Source organism: Paramormyrops kingsleyae, unplaced genomic scaffold (genome assembly GCF_048594095.1).
Source record: "Paramormyrops kingsleyae isolate MSU_618 unplaced genomic scaffold, PKINGS_0.4 ups47, whole genome shotgun sequence".
NCBI classification, from domain to species: Eukaryota; Metazoa; Chordata; class Actinopteri; order Osteoglossiformes; family Mormyridae; genus Paramormyrops; species Paramormyrops kingsleyae.
The window spans coordinates 300,667-322,992 of NW_027325985.1; the positions used below are offsets into that span (position 1 = coordinate 300,667).

The 22,326-nt window shown below is 44.4% G+C and overlaps 1 protein-coding gene across 14 annotated transcripts in view; it reads left to right on the forward strand.

Moving 5' to 3' along the window:
- LOC111838794 (homeodomain-interacting protein kinase 2-like) overlaps positions 1–17,413 on the forward strand; it is a 65,043-nt gene extending 47,630 nt beyond the window's left edge. For 8 of the 14 annotated variants that reach the window (XM_023802117.2, XM_072708239.1, XM_023802120.2 and 5 more), the window contains 6 exons: positions 3,610–3,740; positions 4,444–4,623; positions 10,606–10,938; positions 11,359–11,603; positions 12,936–13,096; positions 13,496–17,413. In XM_023802117.2, coding sequence (XP_023657885.1) covers positions 3,610–3,740; positions 4,444–4,623; positions 10,606–10,938; positions 11,359–11,603; positions 12,936–13,096; positions 13,496–13,933 — 1,488 coding nt within the window. In that variant the 3' untranslated portion in view covers positions 13,934–17,413. The remainder of the gene's footprint in view (positions 1–3,609; positions 3,741–4,443; positions 4,624–10,605; positions 10,939–11,358; positions 11,604–12,935; positions 13,097–13,495) is intronic. The other 6 variants (XM_023802123.2, XM_023802125.2, XM_023802112.2 and 3 more) reach the window with 3 other exon arrangements.
- The last annotated feature ends 4,913 nt before the right edge of the window (positions 17,414–22,326 follow it).

Genomic DNA, 22,326 nt, shown 5'->3' on the forward strand with positions numbered 1-22,326 from the left:
TCGCGGGGTCGGCTGCCTGTTGCCTATGGTTCTCTGGGGCTTGTGCCCTTTTGGCTGCGGGGGCTGCGTCTGGGACCTCCCTCCTCCTCCTGCTGGGGTGGGGACCCGGATGTCGTGGGGACGTGGGGCCTTGGCTCTTCTGTGCTCATGGGGGGCTGCGGACGCCTTGGGTCTCCTGGGCCTGTCTCCGCCGGCCTCTGGTTCCTGTGGGGTGTGGTTGCGGCCCCCCACCCTCGCTATCAAGGGCATTCCATGGAGAAATTCACACGCACCCAACACACGCATACATGTTCAAACACCTCCCCCAAACAGATGAACACACATGCAAATACACCTCCATGCTCCCTTCCAAGCACATGCTGCAATTTTGTATGTCTGTATATCTGTTTTATTTTCTTTATTTTTGGTTGTGTCTTTGTATTTATCCTTTTTTGGTTGTATTTCAAATGCGTTTTTTTTTTTTTTTTTGCCTTATGTGTTAATTTCTTAGCCTCTCTGTGCCTTTGTTCGTGTTTTTTTGTTTTTTTTTCTCCTCTCTTTCCTTCTTTCTCTTTCATTTCTCTCCCTACCCCTTTTCTTCACTCATTTTCCTAATCTATCACTCCCTTCCGGGCAGCACGGCAACTGGAATATTTTACATGTATTAAATAAGATCAAATAAATATACAAATAAAAAGATATTGACCAACATGAAGGGCCTATACAGAGTTTATAGAGCCCCTCATGGTAAAGCAAATATGTCTGACACAGCAGTGCATTCAGACCATTATTCTGCTTGCGAAAGCTGTCGGACAGGACACATTTAAAAAAAAAAAAAAAAAAAAATTAAGCTCAGTGCAGGCTTCTCTAAGAATCAGGCCTCAAGTGTCCTAGTCCATACTATTACTGGGAGGTCTGTATGACAAGAAAAACAAATGTGGTAAATCTGTTGCTTGAGGGCCAGTTTATACTCAATGCTCATGCATTGTGGCTGCCATGCATATTCTGTGTTCATTCCATGTGCATGTAGAATTAATGCTATGCATTTGCAAAATGAAGTAGCCCCAAAAATCTTGGGGGAGGTATGGTCACCTTTTGTCACGGGACTATTCGTTCATATAGGGTACAGTTAGTATTTAAGTACCATCTAATTTTTTTTTAAGATTGAGTGGCCAGAAAATATTGAAAACTGAATATTTTCAGAGGCAAGAGAAAAAAATTCCAAGCACTATACTGCCTTGTGTGCAGTGTCTTCAAAATTTTACGTTAGTTTAAGTTTCTTCTGCTTCCAAATTCAGTCTGAGCTAGGAAAGCAGTGTCTCATGTACAAAGTACAGTGAAATTCTTACTTGAATGACTTCTCCACAGATTCCAGACAATTAACAAGATGCAGAGTTACAGTACAAATAATACTAAGTAGGGCTGGGTGATATATTAATATTGACATTGGAAGTTATGCACATGCAATTCTCACAGTTGGGTTGAGATCAGGCTTTTGCATACCTTCATACTGTATGTACATTATACTGCGGTTTAAGTTATTTTTGTAAGCGATGTTTTTCAAATAGTTCTGGGATTTAAAAATCTTGGTGATAAAATTTGCTAAGAGTGGGGGTTTTCTGTGTCACTAGAACATTTATATTCTGTTACAGAAAACAAAACTTAGCATGTTTTGCGATTTTAATGATAATTCTTTTTCAAGTATATCTGGTATTTGTTTAAAATTAGTATAAAGCTTGCCGCCACTGCTTTTGCCTGAGCTCTGCATGCACTTTTCTGAGCCTATCATTTTAATCCTTGTTGTTTAAATCAGTCATATATGTGTTTGTAAGAAATTGATTTATTTTGAACTCCTTTTTGCTTTATAAATATTGCAATATTTATCAGAAAAATTGATTTTTTCCAATATCGTGCAGCCATAACAGCAAGTACAAAATACTAACTACTATGATATATCTAGCAACATTTAACATGAGATAGTACAACAATATGACAGAGCAAAGTACCAATATGTGGCACAGTGGGTAGAATGTAGAGAATGCTGCAGCAGTACTTACAGAATTAGCAACTCACTGTGGAGGTGGCAAGTGTAAAACGTTTCATACCACAACCTCATGCAAACAAATTAGACCAGAAACGAAGGAGCTGACAAAGATGGGTCCTCTCGTGCTGCCCCTGGTGGACATAACTTTTAATCTTCAATTTTGATGTAAACTACACATATAGGTATGAGCAGCAACACTGCTAGCATAGCAATAGCATGCGTAAGCACACATATTGCACACGTGGAGTATAAACTGACCCTTAGAGGGCACAGCTTTTCGTATGAGTTGGGGGGTTAGAAAAGGACTTGGGTTGCCCCATCTACTGGTATGTGTTAGCCCACTCATCCCCATGGTGTCTGGCCCACAGTGGCCTGCACTGATGCTGCAGTCCAGGCTCTTGTCTGATCGCCCAGTCCTGCTGAGGCTGATGTGGCCTGGGAAGGGGGCCCAGCTCAGACCAAGGCTTTATCATGGCCCAGAATGCAGAAAATGGATAAACACTAGAAGGGGGCATCTAGAGGACTTCCTCAGCCCATGGTGACAAAGTGTCCCCCACCTTCACCAGATGGGAGGGAGGGGTTGCCATAGTGATGGCTTAGGGCAGAGGAGAGCTAAATGCCCCACTCTGGATTACAAGCAGGCCACTTAAACAAGCAGGAGCCCAGATAACTTGGAAACCTGAGATCAGTAAGTGCTGGTTCTGAGTGTCGCATCCCCCCAAAACCTAGCCACTTCTCCCCCCTCCAGGCTCACATGGATCCACTTGATTTCTTTGGATTGTAAGTACACATGTTTTTGCAAGTTTTAAAGACACCATTTTGGTTGCTTGAACCAGATAACTTACCATGAGATTGTTTACTTCAGTAAAGTAATTATGAGGCAAGCTGAGCTGAGCTTCCCTCTTTACCTGGCCCCAGATTTAAAGACTGCCATCTGTTTGGCAGCTGTGTGTTTTCCCCTTAATTTCAGCTCTAGCGATCTCCAAAGAGACCACGCAGCCCAGCAAACACCAGCTCATCTCCAGAACAGACCATGGTTGCAGGTCCACTCGCATAAAGAGTGCATGAGGCTAGAGTCCCCTCTGTGGCGACAAGGGGAACAGTCACACCTCGGGAGCAATCCATTAGCAGAACCTGGAGCAGCTAACAATTAGTGCTGCTGTGAGATGTTAGAACATGGTCATACTGACCTGGCCGTAGGTTGGTGTGACAGTAGTGGATCCTGGGATCTGAGGCTTTCTTGGAGGGGAAGGGGGTTAGCTTCACTGCCGGCAAGCGGGTAGGCAGGCACTCCCTCCCACAGGTGTTGCACACTCACGGCCTGTGTGTAGGTGTCGGTGTGCCCTGTGTCTGTACTCTGTGCAGTAATGATGGCTGCCGTTGTCAGCAGTCCTGCTGTGAGACTCCATACAGTAATCATCACAGTCTATTGTTTCTCTCTTCCCCTCCCTGTTGCCTCCCCCCCACTATGTTTTGCTTTCTGGCTCTTTATCCTTTTTTCCTTATCCTTCTTATCTCTGTCTTCTTCTTTCCCCTTTCTCCCTTCCTCCTTTACCTCTGTCTATTCCCCACCCCGCCACACACAGCAGCCCTGGCCCAGCGGTACGCAGCAGATCCTCCTCCCCCCAGCGTGGCAGCAGCTGGCCCACCCCTCGGTGCCGCATGCCACCATCATCCCTGATGCCATGGCGACCGCGCAGCCGCTGGCAGGCTGGAGGTAGGAGCCTGCCCGCGGGTCAGCTTGCACAAAGGGAGGGGGGGGGGGGGCAAGAGGAGAAGCAGGGAAAGAGATAGACATCACGGGGGTGCAGCACATGCATCACATTTCCCTTTAGCCCCCTTGTGATGGAGAGAGTACTAATCAACAACCAGGATTGAATTCAGATAAGAGGGGGAAGATGTCAGACCCTTGATTTTTTAACCTAAATTACCTCAGGAAATAGCCGGACGAGTGGGAAAAAAATAAACCTGCACATCATATACAACGCTTTGGTATAATCAGCTAGAATATCCTAAAAATGTATGTATGTGTGATATATATATCTCCTCCTGACCAGCTTTGATCCCAGAAAGACAGCCTGAAACCTCATTTGTTTTGGATACTCTCTGAATCTGAGGCTAAAGTTCTCTGCACTGCCACCTTGTGGTTACTGTGTACAATAGGATTTAGATTTTTTTTTTACCTCTGGAGAGGGCATTTTGTTTCAACCACAGAATGCTTCACTGGCTGAATATCTTTACAGAGCTGATACAGGTTGGGGCTACAGTGTGCCCATAGCCAGCAGATAATATTACTAGTCCATTCACCATATTCATCACAATATGCTTCCTGTTTTGCATATTAAAAGTAAAAGTTGAAACCTGATGTAGGATAAGTTTGACATTACAGCATTTCCAATGTCCACACTGTTGCATTACAGGAACTCCCATCCACACAGTAGTCACTACAATCCCATAATGCAGCAGCCGGCCTTGCTCCCGGGTCATGTGACCCTCCCCTCCAGTCAACCCCTGAATGTCGGTGTTGCCCATGTGATGCGACAGCAACCAACCAGCATTTCCTCTTCAAAGAAAAATAAACAGCACCAGTCTACGGCCAGGTGAGGGTGCCGTGTTTCCTTTTACACAGCTGGACCTTGGAAGGTTTTCAGAGGTATTCAGCTAGGCTACCTGACTGCTGCTTCCCACACTGCCAAAGAGAGGTTCTTAAACTGCACTTCTGTACCCTGATAAATTAACATAATTTGTTCTTGCTTGCTGTAGCAGCAGAGCACGCTGTCATATCGAGTGAGAGGCTGTCTCTCTGATCCTTCCCTCCTCATGATTTCACTCTGCACAGAAAATTGAGCACATCAAACATCCAGGGCTATCAGTCAGTAGCAGTAATTATTATTTAGTAGTTCAGTAGTATAAATACTTTGTGTATTCCCTTCTTAGTGGTAATGTAAATACTCTGATATACTCTCCCAAGAGGGAGCAAAAATAGTCTTGTATATTGCCTCAGTGGTATATATACTCTGGTATACTATCTCAAGAGGCAGCATAAACACCCTTGTGTATTGCCTTAAGGTACTGTTCCACTGCACCAGGTGCCGTACTTTTGCTACCTCAGAAAAGTACCAAATGTACTGTGCTTCAAGATGTTGGTTTTCTACTGGTGTAAAAATTTGTATTGCAGTTGAATAACATCACAACACAAGGCAGGGTATTTTGTGCTGAATTAGAGTAATGGCTATAGTATATTATAAGGCTGGGTGATGTGTGATAATAAGAACATAAGAACATAAGAACTATACAAACGAGAGGAGGCCATTCGGCCCATCGAGCTCGCTTGGGGAGAACTTAACTAATAGCTCAGAGTTGTTAAAATCTTATCTAGCTCTGATTTAAAGGAACCCAAGGATTCAGCTTGCACTACGTTATCAGGAAGACTATTCCATACTCTGACTACACGCTGTGTAAAGAAGTGCTTCCTTAAATCCAGTTTGAAATGTTCTCCCGCTAATTTCCACCTATGGCCACGAGTTCTTGTATTTGAACTAATGCTGAAGTAACTATTCGGTTGAACAGCATCCAAACCTGTTAGAATCTTATAGACCTGGATCATGTCCCCCCTCAGTCTCCTTTGCTTGAGGCTGAACAGATTTAGCTCAAATAACCTTTCCTCGTATGACATTCCTCTAAGACCAGGAATCATTCTTGTGGCCCTACGCTGCACCTTTTCTAAGGCCGCTATGTCCTTTTTAAGATATGGTGACCAAACCTGTACACAATATTCTAGGTGAGGTCTCACCAAGGAATTGTATAATCTTAGCATTACCTCCCTTGACTTAAACTCCACACACCTGGAGATGTACCCCAACATCCTATTGGCCTTTTTTATTGCTTCCCCACACTGGCGAGAATGAGACATGGAAGCATCAACATACACACCAAGGTCTTTCTCATAATCAGCTACCTTTATTTCAGTAGGTCCCATAAAATACCTGTACTTTATATTTCTGCTCCCTACATGGAGTACCTTACATTTGTCTATGTTAAATTTCATCTGCCAGGTGTCAGCCCAGTCACTAATTAAATTAAGATCCCGCTGTAGCTGCTGAGCCGCTAGTTCAGTATCTGCTACACCACCCACCTTGGTGTCATCTGCAAATTTCACCAGTTTACTGTATATATTGGTGTCTATATCATTTATGTAAATTAGGAACAAAAGTGGTCCTAAAATTGAACCCTGCGGTACCCCACTATGAACGCAGGCCCACTGTGACATCGAGCCTCTTATAACTACTCGCTGCTTCCTATCCGTTAACCAGTTATCAATCCAAGTCGCTACAGTTCCTAAAATACCTGTCGCTTTGAGTTTAAGTGAGAGCCTCTTGTGGGGAACAACATCAAAAGCCTTTTGGAAATCTAAATAGATGACATCATAGGCCTTCTTATCATCAACTTCCTGAGTAGCTTCCTCAAAAAACTCCAACAGATTTGTTAAACAGGATCTACCTCTCCTAAATCCATGCTGGCTATCCCTCAAAATGTTATTTGAGTCCAGGTAATCTACCATTTTCTCTTTGATTATAGCCTCCATAACTTTACCAGTTATACAAGTTAGACTGATTGGCCTATAGTTTGACAAATTACTTCTATCCCCTTTTTTGAAAATGGGCGTTATGTTGGCATGCTTCCAATCAGAAGGTACCACACCTTCAGATAAGGATTTTTGAAACAGTAATGTTAAGGGTCGGCAAATAATATCCCTCATCTCTTTTAACACTATAGGTAAGATGCCATCAGGGCCCTGTGATTTATTTATTTTGAGCTTAGCTAGGCTTTGCAAAACATCAGCTTCAGTTATATATATATTAGTTATAGACGATGTTGAATTAGTAATAAGAACTGGTAAGTTACTAGTGTCCTCGACAGTGAATACCCGTGCAAAACTATCATTGAACTCATTTACTATGTCAATGTCGTTTTCAATTATAAGACCCTTACTATCCTGCAGATTAGTAATTTCAGCTTTTAGAGCTCTTTTAGAGTTAAAATACTGGAAGAAACTTTTAACGTCATCCTTAGCCTCCAATGCGATCTTCCTTTCGACATTCCTTTTAGCTCGTCTAATGTCATTTTTTAATTCAGCCTGTAGATTTAGATACTCTTGCTTTATTATGTCATCATCAGTTATTTTCCATCTCTGGAACAAAGCCCTTTTCCTCCTTACTTTATACTTTATGTCCCTATTAAACCACCTAGGTTGCAATTTCCTAGATTTATTCTTGCTAGAAACAGGTATGAAGTCCTCTTGTACTTGCAATAATGTGCTTTTTAAAAATTCCCATGCCTCTTCAACAGTTTTGTTATTTAACTCCATCCAGTTCACGGTTTCTAGTTTTAATCTCATACAATTGAAGTTAGCCTTCCTAACATTATATATTTTTGATTTGGACTTTGCTCTTCGGGCACTAAACTTAACCTCAAATTTAACCATGTTATGATCGCTACTGTCAAGTGGTTCTAAAACATCTAATTTACCAATCCTGTCCTGGTTATTAGACAAAACAAGATCAAGAATGGCATCTCCCCTGGTAGGGGTGTTAACAAACTGAGTAAAAAAACAATCCTGTACTAATTCCACCATCTCAAGTTCATTTTCAGAAGAGCCAGCAACAATGTCCCACTGTATCCCCGGTAGATTAAAATCACCCATAACTACCACATCATTTTTATTGCTCATAATCCTAATATCACTGTATAACAATCTGCTTTCCTCAGCAGCTACATTGGGTGCTCTGTAACAAACACCGACAATTAGGCTATTTGAGTTTGTAGCATCTAATTTTACCCATATAGCTTCCGTACTTTTACTTATATCAGTAAGCTCCCTTGCCTGCAAGATTTCCTTTACATATACTGCAACACCACCTCCCTTCTTACCTATACGGTCTTTACGGAACAATGTGTAACCATCCATATTATATTCTTGTCCATCCTTATCACTCAACCACGTTTCAGTTATTGCTATAATATCATAAGAGTCCAATGAGATAAGAGCCTCTAAATCATGAATTTTATTCCTAATACTCCTGGCGTTTAAATACAGACAACAAAGGGTAGGCTTATTACAGTGCCTACTTATAATATGATTTTTTTGGGCTTTCCGTTTCCCCCCAGTTACATACTTAACTAACCTCCCTGCCCCCCCAGTCCCTAGTTTAAACATTCCTCAACTACTCTACAAATACGCCTTCCCAGTACACTGGTTCCCCTCCGGTTCAGATGCAACCCATCCGGCTTGAACAGGTCCCACCTGTTCCAGAAGGTCCTCCAGTGCCCCATAAACCTAAACCCCTCTTTCCTACACCATCCTTTTAGCCACGCATTTAATCTCCTTATCTCAGCTAACTTAGCCTCACTTGCGCGTGGCACGGGGAGTATTTCGGAAAATACCACCATGGACGTTCTGCTTCTAAGCTTATTGGCGACTTCTATAAATTTATCCTGCAGAACAGCCCTTCTACCCTTGCCTATGTCGTTGGTGCCAACATGCACCACGACAACTGGATCCACCCCAGCTGGGGCCAAAAGCTTGTCCACACGATCTGGAAGGTCTCCTACCTGGGCACCAGGCAGGCAAGACACCGTACGGGACCCTCTATCACGCGTGCACACATAACTGTCTACTCCCCTAATAATTGAATCCCCCACTACCACAACCTCCCTCTTTCTGGGGGGAGGGGGCTCCTCAGTGCCCAAGGGCCCACCTGCTTCCCCAGTCCCTTCCGGCTCTAAAGCTGGAAGCACCTGAAACCTGTTAGACACAGACACCTCAGGTGATGCCGCCTCTGTAACGTGTGTACGCCTTTTCCTGCGTCTACGACCTACGGTCACCCAGCTCTCTCGACCTCTCTGCTCTTCATTCTCCCTCCCCCCCGTTAGTGGCGTACACACCGTCTCCCTAAACGGCGTATCAACTAGCTCATCTAACTCACTGTTGCATTGGATGCGAGCCAGTTGCTCCTCAAGGTCGCGAACCTTGACCATGAGTGAGTCCACTAGCTTACATCGCTCGCAGATGAAGTCCGACTGGACACTAACGTCCAGAAGGGCAAACATCTTGCAAACGCAACACTGAGCTGGCCCCATAATTAACTAACTCACTATGACCCCGTACTCCCAGCCCAGTAAATTTATATAGTGTATTTAACTATAAAGATTAATTTGCGTAACAATAAATGCAGTAACGTGCGGAGTACACTAAAATAAGTTATTACTTGTGTTAAAACGGAACTTAATTATTATTTTATTAAAAATTTTAAACCTGATAAACTTACTACTACTTACCAGAAGAACTTCTGCCTGAACCAAGTATGAACTAAAAACAAGGCGAAATCGAAGTTGCTCTTGGGAGGTCGAAAAACCACAAAAACCCCCTCACAGCAGGCTACTGCCGGAGCGGGAAAAAAGTGGAAAATGTCCTCCCGGCCCCGACTGGCGACCGAGCAAAGCTCAGGAGCAACTGTCCTTTTCCGACGCTTGGTAGCGATACCGACGTTAGATGTTGTTAGTTATAATCGCCCCGCGGGTGTTCGTTACGGAGTTTAAACGCGGACAGAAAAACGCCGCGCACGCGACACCCGCAGCTCTCCGTCGGTAATAATCGCGCTGTTGATTAACAGACAGGACAGACAAGCACTCACGCTGACCGAAATAAGAACAATAAATAGAAATAAACAGCCACCCACGTAAACAGGTAAAGCACACAAACACTCAAAACACTCCAAAAAAACAATCCCAAACAATCGCTGCAGCTCAACACCACTCTCTCGCAGCAATCCCAGCAATCCTCGCAGCAATCCAGCTTTGCATGTACTTCACATGCAAATTTTACATCGCAAGGACCGAGTGAGCTGGTATGAAATCATACTGTCCAGACATTATAGTGTGGGGGGGTTAGTTTCACAAAACATTTTGACTTTGTCACAGGAAATAAATTTTAGCAAGCAATGTAAATGTAATTGTTCCTATTCAGGATTATATAATTTATGTTTAAAAATCAGTTTAAAGTTTACCACCGCTGCTTTTGCATGAGCTCTCCATGCACATTCTGAGCCAATCGTATTCATTTTCATCATTGGAGTTTAAATCCCTTGAGAAATGTATTTCTTTTGAACTTACTTTTTTTGCTTCATTTATATAGTTTATAACTTTTTTCCAAGATGACAATTTGTATTTTCAGCAGCAGGCAATTGACATAACCAGTCAACGATGAACACGTCCCACCTCAAAGTACCAAAAAAGTACCCCCCCGGTTTGGTACTTTTGGTACTGGAACTTTTGGTACTGGAACTTGTCCAGAAGCCAATGGAAAAGGGAAACCATCAACACTACTGTACCAAAAGTATGATACCTGGTGCAGATGAAAAGTGCCTTTAGTGGTATAAATACTATTATACTGTCTTAGGAGTTGGCATAAATACTCAGGTTTGCAGTTATGAGAGCATAGATAATCTGGTATAGTGTCTCAACGTAAATAAAAAAATTTAATTTCTCCTTTGTTGTGGTTTTCTGTTGCCCTATCCCCGCAGGAACGCGTCAGCGTATGAGGTGACGTCCTCGCAGGCATTGCCCTCACCCCAGCGCTCCAAGCGTGTTAAGGAGAATACGCCACCCCGCTGTGCCATGCTCCAGAATGGCCCACCCGCAGGCTGCGGCCCGTCACTGGCCTGCAGTAGCTGGGGAAATTCGGCAACCAGTAGCACGCAGGATCATCAGCAGCATCCAGCTGCCCCGCCCGTGGCCCAAGCCCTACCCCCACGCCAGACCATAGTCATCCCCGATACGCCCAGCCCCACCGTCAGCATCATCACCATCAGCAGCGACACTGACGAGGAGGATGACCAGAAGCAGGACACTTCCAGGTCAGAGAACAACTCCAGCAAAGGCTTCTGTGATTCTGAATCTGAGAGCCATATTTCCAATTTTAAAAATAAACTCATAAAAGTCTTCTCTGTGGGGGCCATATATAAAACATTTGTCTTTCTCCAGACCTCACCTTTTTTTTTTTTTTTTTCTAAGCTACACAGTGCAGTCTGCTTGCATGGGTCATATCAGAATATCATTGGATGATTCCTTCTTTTTGATATAGTCATTGAGGCTTCTGGGGAGCTTGCTTTCACAGTTGCAACACTTCCAGTGTGTGACAGACAGCGATGGTAGGCTGCGATTGATTCTGCTGGATGGATTGCCACGCCCACCCCATGCAAGCCCTTCCAGCTTGTCTGCGGATTACCTGCCATATCATGCCTGCCTGACCTGGTTGCCTCCTTTTCTCCCTCCAGCACAATGTCTAAGCAGAGGAAGAACGTCATCAGCTGTGTGACAGTGCATGACTCCCCTGTCTCGGACTCCTCAAGCAGCAGCAGCAGCCCGTACGCTGTGGAGGCCCAGCCGACCAACGGCAACAGCCTCGACTCCAAAGGTGCCCCGCTGGACAACTGCTGCAACGGCAATCCCCGTACCATCATCGTCCCGCCCCTCAAGAGCCAGTCTGAGTCACTGGCCCAGTGCGAGCGTCTGCTGCCAGGTGAAGCCCTGGGGCCTGATGGGAGGGCAGTTGGGGAGGGGGGCAGCACAGGATTGCTTGCATTAAATGGGGCCCCTGGGTTGGTGTTTTATGCCGGTAGCCAGGAATTACACATTCAGGTTCCAGAAGGAGCTTTGCTGATTGAGTATAATTGTAAGTTTTCAAATAGAAAAGATCAGCTGGCCGAACTGCATCATGCAGTGACTAAGGGTGTACTCATACTAGGCGAACTGTACCACGCCCAAGCATGTTTGAATGCCAAAGTACAGTTCGTTTGACTAGTATGATCATTCTGTACCATGCCCCGGCCTGCTTGAAGAGGTGGGCTGGGGCAAGTTTCAGCTGGAGTGGGGCGCAGTACGCCTAGTGTGATTGCTAACCGTGCCCAAATATGAACACAGACATGATGTCAATGATGCCACTGGCACACACATGCACAGTTTACACTGCATGTGAACTGGACCCGAAAGGAACGGATTAATTGGCGACAAACAAACATTCCAGCAATGTTGCAGTGTTTGCTGGAATTTTGGGCAGATGAATGTATCCAAGAACAACTGGATGCAACACCCAAAATCTCTTGAGATTTCATAAAATATGAGACTGTCTTGGGTATGGTGGTGTAGTGGTTAGCACTGTCACCTCACACCTGTGGGATTTGGGTTTGTGTCTCTGCCAGGGTTCCGTGTGTAGAGTTTGCATGTTTTCCCCATGTCATCGAGGGGATTCCTCTGGGTACTCTGGTTTCCCCCCTCAGTCCAAAAACATGCTGAGGCTAATTGGAGTTACCCAATTGCCCGTAGGTGTGTGTAGGTGAGTGCATGGTATGTGAATATGTCCTGTGATGGATTGATGCCCCATCCTGGGTTGTTCCCTGCCTTGCACTCGTAGCGTCCGAGATAGGCTCCGGACCCCCCGCAACCCTGAACAGGATAAGTGGTTCCAGAGAATGGGTAGATGGATGAATGAGACTCTTCTTATACATGCAGCGTGACTAAATGAAAATCGCTGCATGGCATATTCTATAAATCCGTAAGAGGGCCATGTGCCATCGTGCCCAAAACGACTCCAAATAAGCCGTAAAATAAGGATAATAATCATAAGCATCATTGTGCTGTGCAGTGGCACTTTTCTTTCTATGGTTTCTTCAACACAAAAAGTTGACGACAATGAAGAAAGCGTGCTTGGGCCTAGAACATTAATTGCTATGTGACCGTCATGCCAATGGGGGAGTGTGGAGGGGGTACAGTCATGCAATCGGGCACAGTATGAAGCAAACGGGCCAAGTGTAAGTATGCGCTAAATTAACTTAACTTATTTCTTGTTTTGCAGAAACAGCTACACACCAGGGCTCTGCTTACAAATTCAAATCCACCAATGGGGCAGCGGCTAGTGGTGGCTCCTCTTCTGGAAGCGTGACCGGTGGTGGGCCTTTACGGCAGCAGCGCCCTGGGCCACACCACTTCCAGCAGCAACCCCTCAACCTCAGCCAGGTGAGACTGGGCCATGTGTATGAATGAGCAATTAGGTCCCTATACAACAATATGGACGTAACATGAAATAGCAACATTGTCTGCAAAAAGTCCCCCCAGTAATAGCAATCCCCCTGTGCTGGAAACATCCCACTGCACAAATCCCCCTCTTTGTGCTGGATCTTTGTTCTTAGGAATCTGCAAGTAAGAATATTTTTATTAGACTATTGTTTTCATTATCTGTTCAAATGGTGTGGGAATGAGACTTAATAGCACTACTGAGGGCCAATGAAAAACTACTGTCTGTGTGTGTTTATGAATAAACTTGTTTAATACAAAATGTTGTGTTAATAAAAAGAAATTTAAAATAGGCAAGCAGAATTCAGTGTGCAACACATCTCTGCCCCCCCCCCCCCCCAGCAGGCACAGCAACACATGATGGCTGAGTGTGGCTCTGCCCCCCGGCGACAGCAGGCCTACATCGCACCCACCCTGTCGGCCCAGGCCCCCTACTCCTTCCACCAGAGCAGCCCCTCCCGCGCGGGTGCCGTGCACCTGCCTGGCCAGCCTCACTTGTACACATATGCTGCCCCTGCTGCCCTGGGGTCCAGTGGTGCTGTGGCCCACCTGGTGGGTCCCCAGGGCTCAGCCCGGCATGCTGTCCAGCACGGCGCATACCCTGCGGGCATGGTGCCCGTAGGCATGGGCCACCGTGTACTGCCCTCACCCACCCTCCACCATGGCCAGTACCAAGCCCAGTTCACCCACCAGACCTACATCAGCGCGTCTCCCGGCTCTGCCGTCTACACTGGATACCCCCTGAGCCCCACCAAGGTGAACCAGTACCCGTACCTCTAGACCCAACACTGGAGCCTGACACCCTGCTGCTCAGCCCCCCAAAGCCCTGCTCCTCTCCCTGCAGAGAAGAACTCCAGCACACTTGAAGACAGTGACAGAGATGACCACATGGGGGAAGGGGGGTACCGTTAGGATTTTTCTTTTAAAGCTGTTCTGCCATATTTCCTGTAGGCCTCTCTGCCTGTCCATGGCCATACGGCATCGTTCTCAGATTCTATTCCCTGTCCACTTCCCTCCTTCCAAAAGCGCCTTGGAGCCTAATAAAAACAGATGAGAAGTACAGGCCTCCTCCGAGGACTCTCTCGCCGGATACAATCCCCCAGGGGGGGAGAGAGGAGGCTCCCTGCTGCTCAATGCTGGCAAACTAAGGATGGCCTTGAACTGACTTAACCTTTTCCAAAATCCTCCCCCCCAACCCCATGAGTGATCAGCTGGAGTCCCACTGGAAGTGCAACGGCGTGTGACTGACAGATTCTGCTAGTGTGTTTATAGATTTTTTTTTTGCTCTCCCCCCCCCCTTTTTATTCACTTCTGGGAAAAACATAGGTTTGTTTATTTTTACGTTGGTGGGGGGGTGGGGAGGAGCTTTTTAGAATGTAGCAGTCTGCATCCTTTCATTTTGTGAAGAATTTAGATACCTGTAGTTATGTTAGTCTTCTCTCAATGTAATTGCACAGTGGTTATGAGAACATAGGCATGTACTACGTGGTCGTGTGTGTGTGTGCGTGCGCGCATGTGTGAGTGAACATGTACGTGTTTTACGAGTGTGCATGTGTGTGTAGTCTGACACCTTTAGCACCTTGGTGCAGCCCTGACCAGGCTTAGTCTTAGGTTTTAGCATTGTTTCCTCATAGTGCCTTACAAGTATATGTGACGTGGTTTAAAGTTTACTACTCTGGAACCTCTACAACCAACAGAGGCTCGTCTGAGAGACGGATCCTCAGCCCGATGCCTGCGGAGAACCTGACCCAGCCATGACTTCCTCCCATCTTGCTTTACCTAGCTTCACGAGCCGACCGCTTAGCTGTCTGGCATGATTAGGTTCCTTGCATCTGTGTGTCTGACCATAACCTGAAGTGAATATTTATGTTAGGTACTGAACCAAAGTCATGTGTATATGTGTATATATACTCTGGATGTAGAGTAACTGTCGGCCTCAGCTAACCTCATCTAATGTTGGAGCAACAAGCAGTGAGGAAACAGCATTTTAGATGTTCATAAAGAGGGTGCGTATAATAACAACTATGATAATAATAGATTATTATTATTATTATTACTTTTATTATTCTAACAAGAAAAAAAAGAACAAATTTGTATGCCGATGCACAGTGGGTGAGGAGTGCAGGGAAGTTAGGGGGGGGGGTCTTGGGGGGTCTTTCCCCACTAGGGACACTGAAGGTGCTTCAGGGTGGGCTGGAGTGAGGAGCCTGGAGCGTTTTTGTAGGAATGGTGCTGTATCAGAATGGATGGGCGTGGCATTGAGGGTGACACAGAGGGGTTACCAATTTTAGAGGCATTGAGGCTGGCACTGAGAGGACTGGGTGGGTCGCCAGGCATGACAAGAATGTGACTGTGTGCCCCCTCCCCCCAAAAGGGGCTGAAAGTCTCTTCATGGTCACGGTTTCTGTGCAGACTTCCTGAGGACATGGACAAGTGAAGAAGGGTCGGCAGGGTGTACTCCCCACCACAGCTGCCCCCTCCAAGTGGTATTCTTCCATTTCGCATTATGGCAAATGTTACTTGTGGTTAAAAACAAAACATGTTGCGTTGCTGTTAGAGATTGTCACCATGTTCCTGTCAGAGCTGGGTCTGTACGTGTCTCCCCAGTTCTGAGCAGGGATGGCTTGGTTTCCAAGAAGTGCTGTGGCTCTTAAGATGCTAGAATGTTCCGGCAGCAGAGATAACGAGAAGGTAATCATGAACTTACTGTGTGAAACATTCCCTTGGGGCGTGCGTTCGTGTGCGTGTGTGTGTCTGTGTGTGTAGCACCTGGACTCTTGCCTCAGCCAATGAAGGGAAAAAGATATGTGTGACTTTTTGCCTGCTCTTCAGTGTCCTTTTTAACTGCTGTCTTGCCAAGACCACACACAGCCCAAGGAGAACATCACCCTACGTGTGTGAGTGTGTGTCTGTTTGTGTCTGTCTGTGAGAGAGACCCTAGCAGTTCAAGCACAGGAGTAAATACATCTGCACAAGTCTGGCTGCTACAGAGAGTCTTTCTGAGAAGGAGCCATCTGCCTCTCCCCTATTTATCCTGAGCCCACCAAAGAAGCTCACCATAGTGACAGTCTTGCCACTCCCTCCTTTTACCACAGACACGCCTGAGAGAAACGTGCTCACTTTATATGAAAAATCATGTGTCATAGGCTTTGTGAGAAATGAACCTTTCAAACGATGTCTTGCCAATACTTTCTCATAAGGTGCAAGTGTATGTGAGCAGTGCCAGTGCACAAAAACACACACACACACACACACTCTATAACTGTCTTCAATGTCCAAATTAGAGTTGCCACAGATCGTTTTTATTACAGTAATCCCATTTTAATAATGACTGCTTTCCTGGTTTTAAGGTCAACTATCACGTGTCCACAAAGCACCTCACTTAATCTCTATGAAGGAATTCGGCCATGGTGTTTATCTGTGAACCTTTCACCAGTGTTTCATTCTGGATGTACTGTTTTGTCAGTACAGTATTTCACTGTTTATATGTGTCTCATTTTTAAGGTTAGCATACCATAGCTGTGACCTCTGGGGGTGGAGGGGGGGTTGAAAAGAAATACCATTTAAATAAAACTGTCACATTTCACAGAAATCTTGAAAAATCTGAACCTGGGAGTTGGCGAGAGCTTTGGTATGTTCTCTTTTCGATTGGTAATGTCTGGTGTTCACTTTAATAGCATTTGCCATGCATCTGTGAAAGGCTGTACGTTAACTCACCGGAAGAACTAAACAACCAATAAATGATGTTAGTGACCTTCAGTGTAGTTTCTATTATAGTCAAAGAGTATACACATAAATGTTCTATTCATTTCAAAACATTTTTGTTTTTCTTTTGAAGTTTCATAGCTGGAATTAAACTTTACCGTGTGCAAGCTGTGGATAGGCCTTTTGTATCCCTAATGGCAAGTATAACTGAATTAACTGACTCTGTATCTAGATGTTCGAAGAAAGAAAAAAATATGAAGATTGCTTCTGTGTTTATTATGTTTACAATGTACAGTTAGGTAGACGCATGAGTCGTTTTCTCAAGAGTGAACTACACTGTCTGCAGAAGATTCAGAAACATAATTACCAATTGTACTTCCCTGGGCTGACATGCTCTGTTCACAACTGTGTATGGAATATAAAAAAGAACAGAGTCCTTTCAGCGTGCTTTGAAGTAAAGTCCAGCCCCTTAAAACCAGTACTTACTGCCTTCCAGATGATGAACTTTACTTCCAAAGCTTTGAGGTTCAAATAAAAGGCTACTTTTTTTAAGGGTCTCTTTGTATAGCCTGGTTATTTTATTATTCTGCATGACCAACCAGCTCCCAGCTGTCCCTTAACACCATCACAACATACACGTTTTTAGGTTCAACATTCCCAAAATATTTCTCCACATGATAGGAGCTTGAAACAGTCCATCTGCTGCATGTGTGACAGCAGGACAGGCTCAATCATGTAGCTGAAAAGCAAAACTGCTAAAAGAGGCACATTATCTTTCATACACATGCATCAAGAGGACTGTTAAGCGTCTGTTGGCTTTGTGATCTATTGACAGAGATGGTACATCGCTGTGAGTTTGCTTGTGGTTTCTTCATGGTTGTCCGCAAGGAGTGCCAGCGGTAGGACAGCCCTCTCTTGCAAGGCCTAAAGCCCACGTTAGAAGCTTAGAGCATGATTGCCCTGAAGGGACTGCTACCTCCCGACTACCCCCCCCCCCAACTTGGTGTGCAAAGGCCTTTCATCAATAGTAACTTTTTTGTGTGTATTTACCCCTGTTTTTCTGAAGTAGCCTCACCCCTCAAGGACTATTTACCTGCACCCCTTGTGCAGGTAAATAATAATAATAATAATAATCCATTTTCTAAAAACACTTATCCTGTTCAGGGTTGCAAGGGGTCCGGAGCCTGTGCTGGAAGCTATGGGCACAAGGCAGGGAAGAGCCCAGGATGGGGCACCAACGCATCACAGAGCACATTCATACATGCATACCTATGGGCAATTTGGTAGCTCCAATTAGTCTCAGCATGTTTTCGGACTGTGGGGGGAAATCAGACTACCTGGAAGAAACCCCTCAATGACACATCCAAACTCCACACACATGGAGCTATGGTAGTGACTCAAATCCTGGTCCCAGTGGTGTGAGGCAACAGTACTAACCACTGCACCACTGTGCCACCTCTACTACTAATAATAATTAATAATAATAATAAACAGCATTACATTGCTCAGTAATCCACATTCAAAACAAGATGGCGCCGTCCCTTGACTCCCACTTTAGTACTCTGAGGAATGGTTGCTTTGGTGAAATCTATGTTTTATTATTGCAGCATACATAGAGGCTCTATGTATGCTGCAATACTCCCATGTATATTTACTTTTACTGTGTTTCTGAATTCTAATATTGTTTTCTACACTCACCTAAAGGATTATTAGGAACACCTGTTCAATTTCTCATTAATGCAATTATCTAATCAACCAATCACATGGCAGTTGCTTCAATGCATTTAGGGGTGTGGTCCTGGTCAAGACAATCTCCTGAACTCCAAACTGAATGTCAGAATGGGAAAGAAAGGTGATTTAAGCAATTTTAAGCGTGGCATGGTTGTTGGTGCCAGACGGGCCGGTCTGAGTATTTCACAATCTGCTCAGTTACTGGGATTTTCACGCACAACCATTTCTAGGGTTTACAAAGAATGGTGTGCAAAGGGAAAAACATCCAGTATGCGGCAGTCCTGTGGGCGAAAATGCCTTGTTGATGCTAGAGGTCAGAAGAGAATGGGCCGACTGATTCAAGCTGATAGAAAAGCAACTTTGACTGAAATAACCACTCGTTACAACCGAGGTATGCAGCAAAGCATTTGTGAAGCCACAACATGCACAACCTTGAGGCAGATGGGCTACAACAGCAGAAGACCCCACCAGGTACCACTCATCTCCACTACAAATAGGAAAAAAAGGCTACCAAGCTCACCAAAATTGGACAGTTGAAGACTGGAAAAATGTTGCCTGGTCTGATGAGTCTCGATTTCTGTTGAGACATTCAAATGGTAGAGTCAGAATTTGGCGTAAACAGAATCAGAACATGGATCCATCATGCCTTGTTACCACTGTGCAGGCTGGTGGTGGTGGTGTAATGGTGTGGGGGATGTTTTCTTGGCACACTTTAGGCCCCTTAGTGCCAATTGGGCATTGTCCATCCCTTTATCACCACCATGTACCCATCCTCTGATGGCTACTTCCAGCAGGATAATGCACCATGTCACAAAGCTCGAATAATTTCAAATTGGTTTCTTGAACATGACAATGAGTTCACTGTACTAAAATGGCCCCCACAGTCACCAGATCTCAACCCAATAGAGCATCTTTGGGATGTGGTGGAATGGGAGCTTCGTGCCCTGGATGTGCATCCCACAAATCTCCATCAACTGCAAGATGCTATCCTATCAATATGGGCCAACATTTCTAAAGAATGCTTTCAGCACCTTGTTGAATCAATGCCACATAGAATTAAGGCAGTTCTGAAGGCGAAAGGGGGTCAAACACCGTATTAGTATGGTGTACCTAATAATCCTTTAGGTGAGTGTATATGGGATCAGGAGGATTTGAAGAAATGTTACATTTTCTTTGATACTCTGATGGTATAGTGCAGGAGCTAGGTGACATTTATTCAACATGAAAGGTGCGGAAGGTCTGTAGTATCAGAAATGCTTATGAGGCTAAAATGTGCCGGGAAATGTGATTCTTAAGTTTCGCAAGTGGTGGGTGTCGCTAGGGGCCACACCCAAAGTACCCCCCAAAAATGAGTTTATTTAACATGGGAGGTGCCGACTTCGTTCCAATGCCAGTTGAAGCAGGTGTATTTACTGAATGGAAAAATCCAACTTAAGAAGATTTTTTTTGGTGGAAGCACTAATTAAGAACACAATTAATTAGTGCTAATTGGAGTTTTATTTAACATAAAAGGTGCGCAGTTGAAACCAACTTCATTACATAGTGTCACATCTCAGTAGTTAGAAAAATAAACTTAAGAAGAAAAATGATGGTGGAAAGACCCCTTAAGAAGGGCCACACCCTGCCACACCCCCCAAAAATGGATTTATTCAACATGGGAAGTGCAGACTTTATTTCAGTGCCAATTGATGCGGGACTGTTCACTGAATGGAAAAAGCCTACTTAAGAACATTTATTTTGGTGGAAGCACTAATTAAGAACATAGTTAATTAGCGCTAATTACAGTTTTATTTTACATAAAAGGTGTGCAGTTGAAACCAACTTCATTACATAGTGTCACATCTCAGTAGTCAGAAAAATGAACTTAAGAACAAAAATGATGGCAGAAAGACCCCTTTAGAATGGGGTCTCTGAGTCTCAACAACATAATCACAATCAAAATTAGTTAGAAAAAAAGTTGTGTTTTTGGTTTGCTCCATTCTGATTACAGCATTTACTTACTAGGACAACAAATTATTGAACACCTGTAGTAAATTGCACTTTTACCTAATGATCAAGATTGAAAAACACAGTTTTAGTTTTGTAACCACTTTTCAAAGTTTGAATACATCTATATAAAGTGTAAAATGCATTAATTTGATATCATCAAGCAAATCCACTTAGTGACATGACCATTTCAGAATGATTTTCATAGTGAGAAAGGGTGAAGATATACAGCCATCCTCAATACTGAATGTCAAACATACACCAGCAGCAAGGGTCAAAATACATGTAGACAGGTACAGTACAAATAACCCTGATATAATGCGGAAAACTGCCAAAAGGATATAATAAATCAGCCAATCAATATTATACTGCCTTAGCATATGGTATTAAGTATACTAGCTTTCTATACAGTTTTCTGCACAGTACCCTGTCTGGTGAATGTTCGTTTTCCCATAATGCAGCTGAAGACATTCTTACTCTTCATCTGACGATAGGCAGCTTTCTTCATCAGAGGATGAAATCTCAAAGTTTTCATCAGAGTCTTCTTCGGGAAGGTCACCTTCTGCTGGAATCAATGATTCTGGTAGTTCAGGACCTTCAAACCAAATGACTTCATAATGTCCGTCCTTCAGGTCCCATCCATCATCTGGCGAAGGATGCTGTATTATATTCGTTGCAGTAGCAGTGGCCCACATCCTTGCTACAAACGATGCTCGTTTAATATGTTGAGATAACTCAGATTCACAAGGAGGAAGCATACTACCATCTATGCTCTTCAATTTTTCTAAAGCATTCTTGCACCTTGCCTTTGGTCCATAGGCCTTCTCGAACACCTTGTAACGATACCCATTTAATGAAGTAGCCGATTTGCCCTTTGCTCCATACATCTCTGCTGTAAAGGTCTCCAAAGCTTTTTTTACAGAAAGTCTCTTTCTGTAAGCTGTCCTGTAGACATGGATGAGAGAGCCTTCTGAGCTGAAGTATCTTTCAACATCTGTGCAAATGGTCTGACTTTGCCTTTTCGATGGAATGCCGAGGTGTAATCACACCCTGTTAATGCATGGAACCCAAGGAGTGCACTGCAAACCTGATGTCCGATTGTATTGGCAATTGATGTGATGCTCAGGTACCGTCTGTTGTTTTTTGATGAATTACCAACATCCATCCAAATGTGGGTTTTTATTTCCCAGCGGTGGTATAAGAGGATCACTGCAATGTCAGTGTCTGATCCTCTGACTACAATGTTGTTGGCACCTCCTTCACCATCTATGAACTTGGCATGGGCTGCGATCAGTGTGCCTGCCTCCTCATGATTAGTTTTCAAGTTCTCAACTTCTTCTCTCATGACCTGTCCATTGCTGACATAGAAGTGAAAGCATGAACCTAAGTAGGAGAGGTAGACATGCCTCTTTTCAATCAGATACGCATAATGCTGTGATTTCCACTCAGTGGCCAGGAATTTGGGAAACTCTTCTTTGAAGGACCTTGACTTCATCAGGTCTTTGATATCCTTAGGGCGGCGTTGTTCAGGTCCAGTGATTGCATATAACCTGGCCTCCTTTTCATCCAAGCCTCTTTGATTTCTCTCAACTTCTTTGATTGATTGTACAGGGTAGGCATCAAAGATGATATCAATCCTTTGTGTAGAGAGCTTTGCTGCCTGTTGCAGAACACCACTTGCTAGTCCCCCATATGTTGGTGGCAGGTTGGGTGGAAGATTGTGAAGAAGGAAGTTTCCATCAATGATGCAA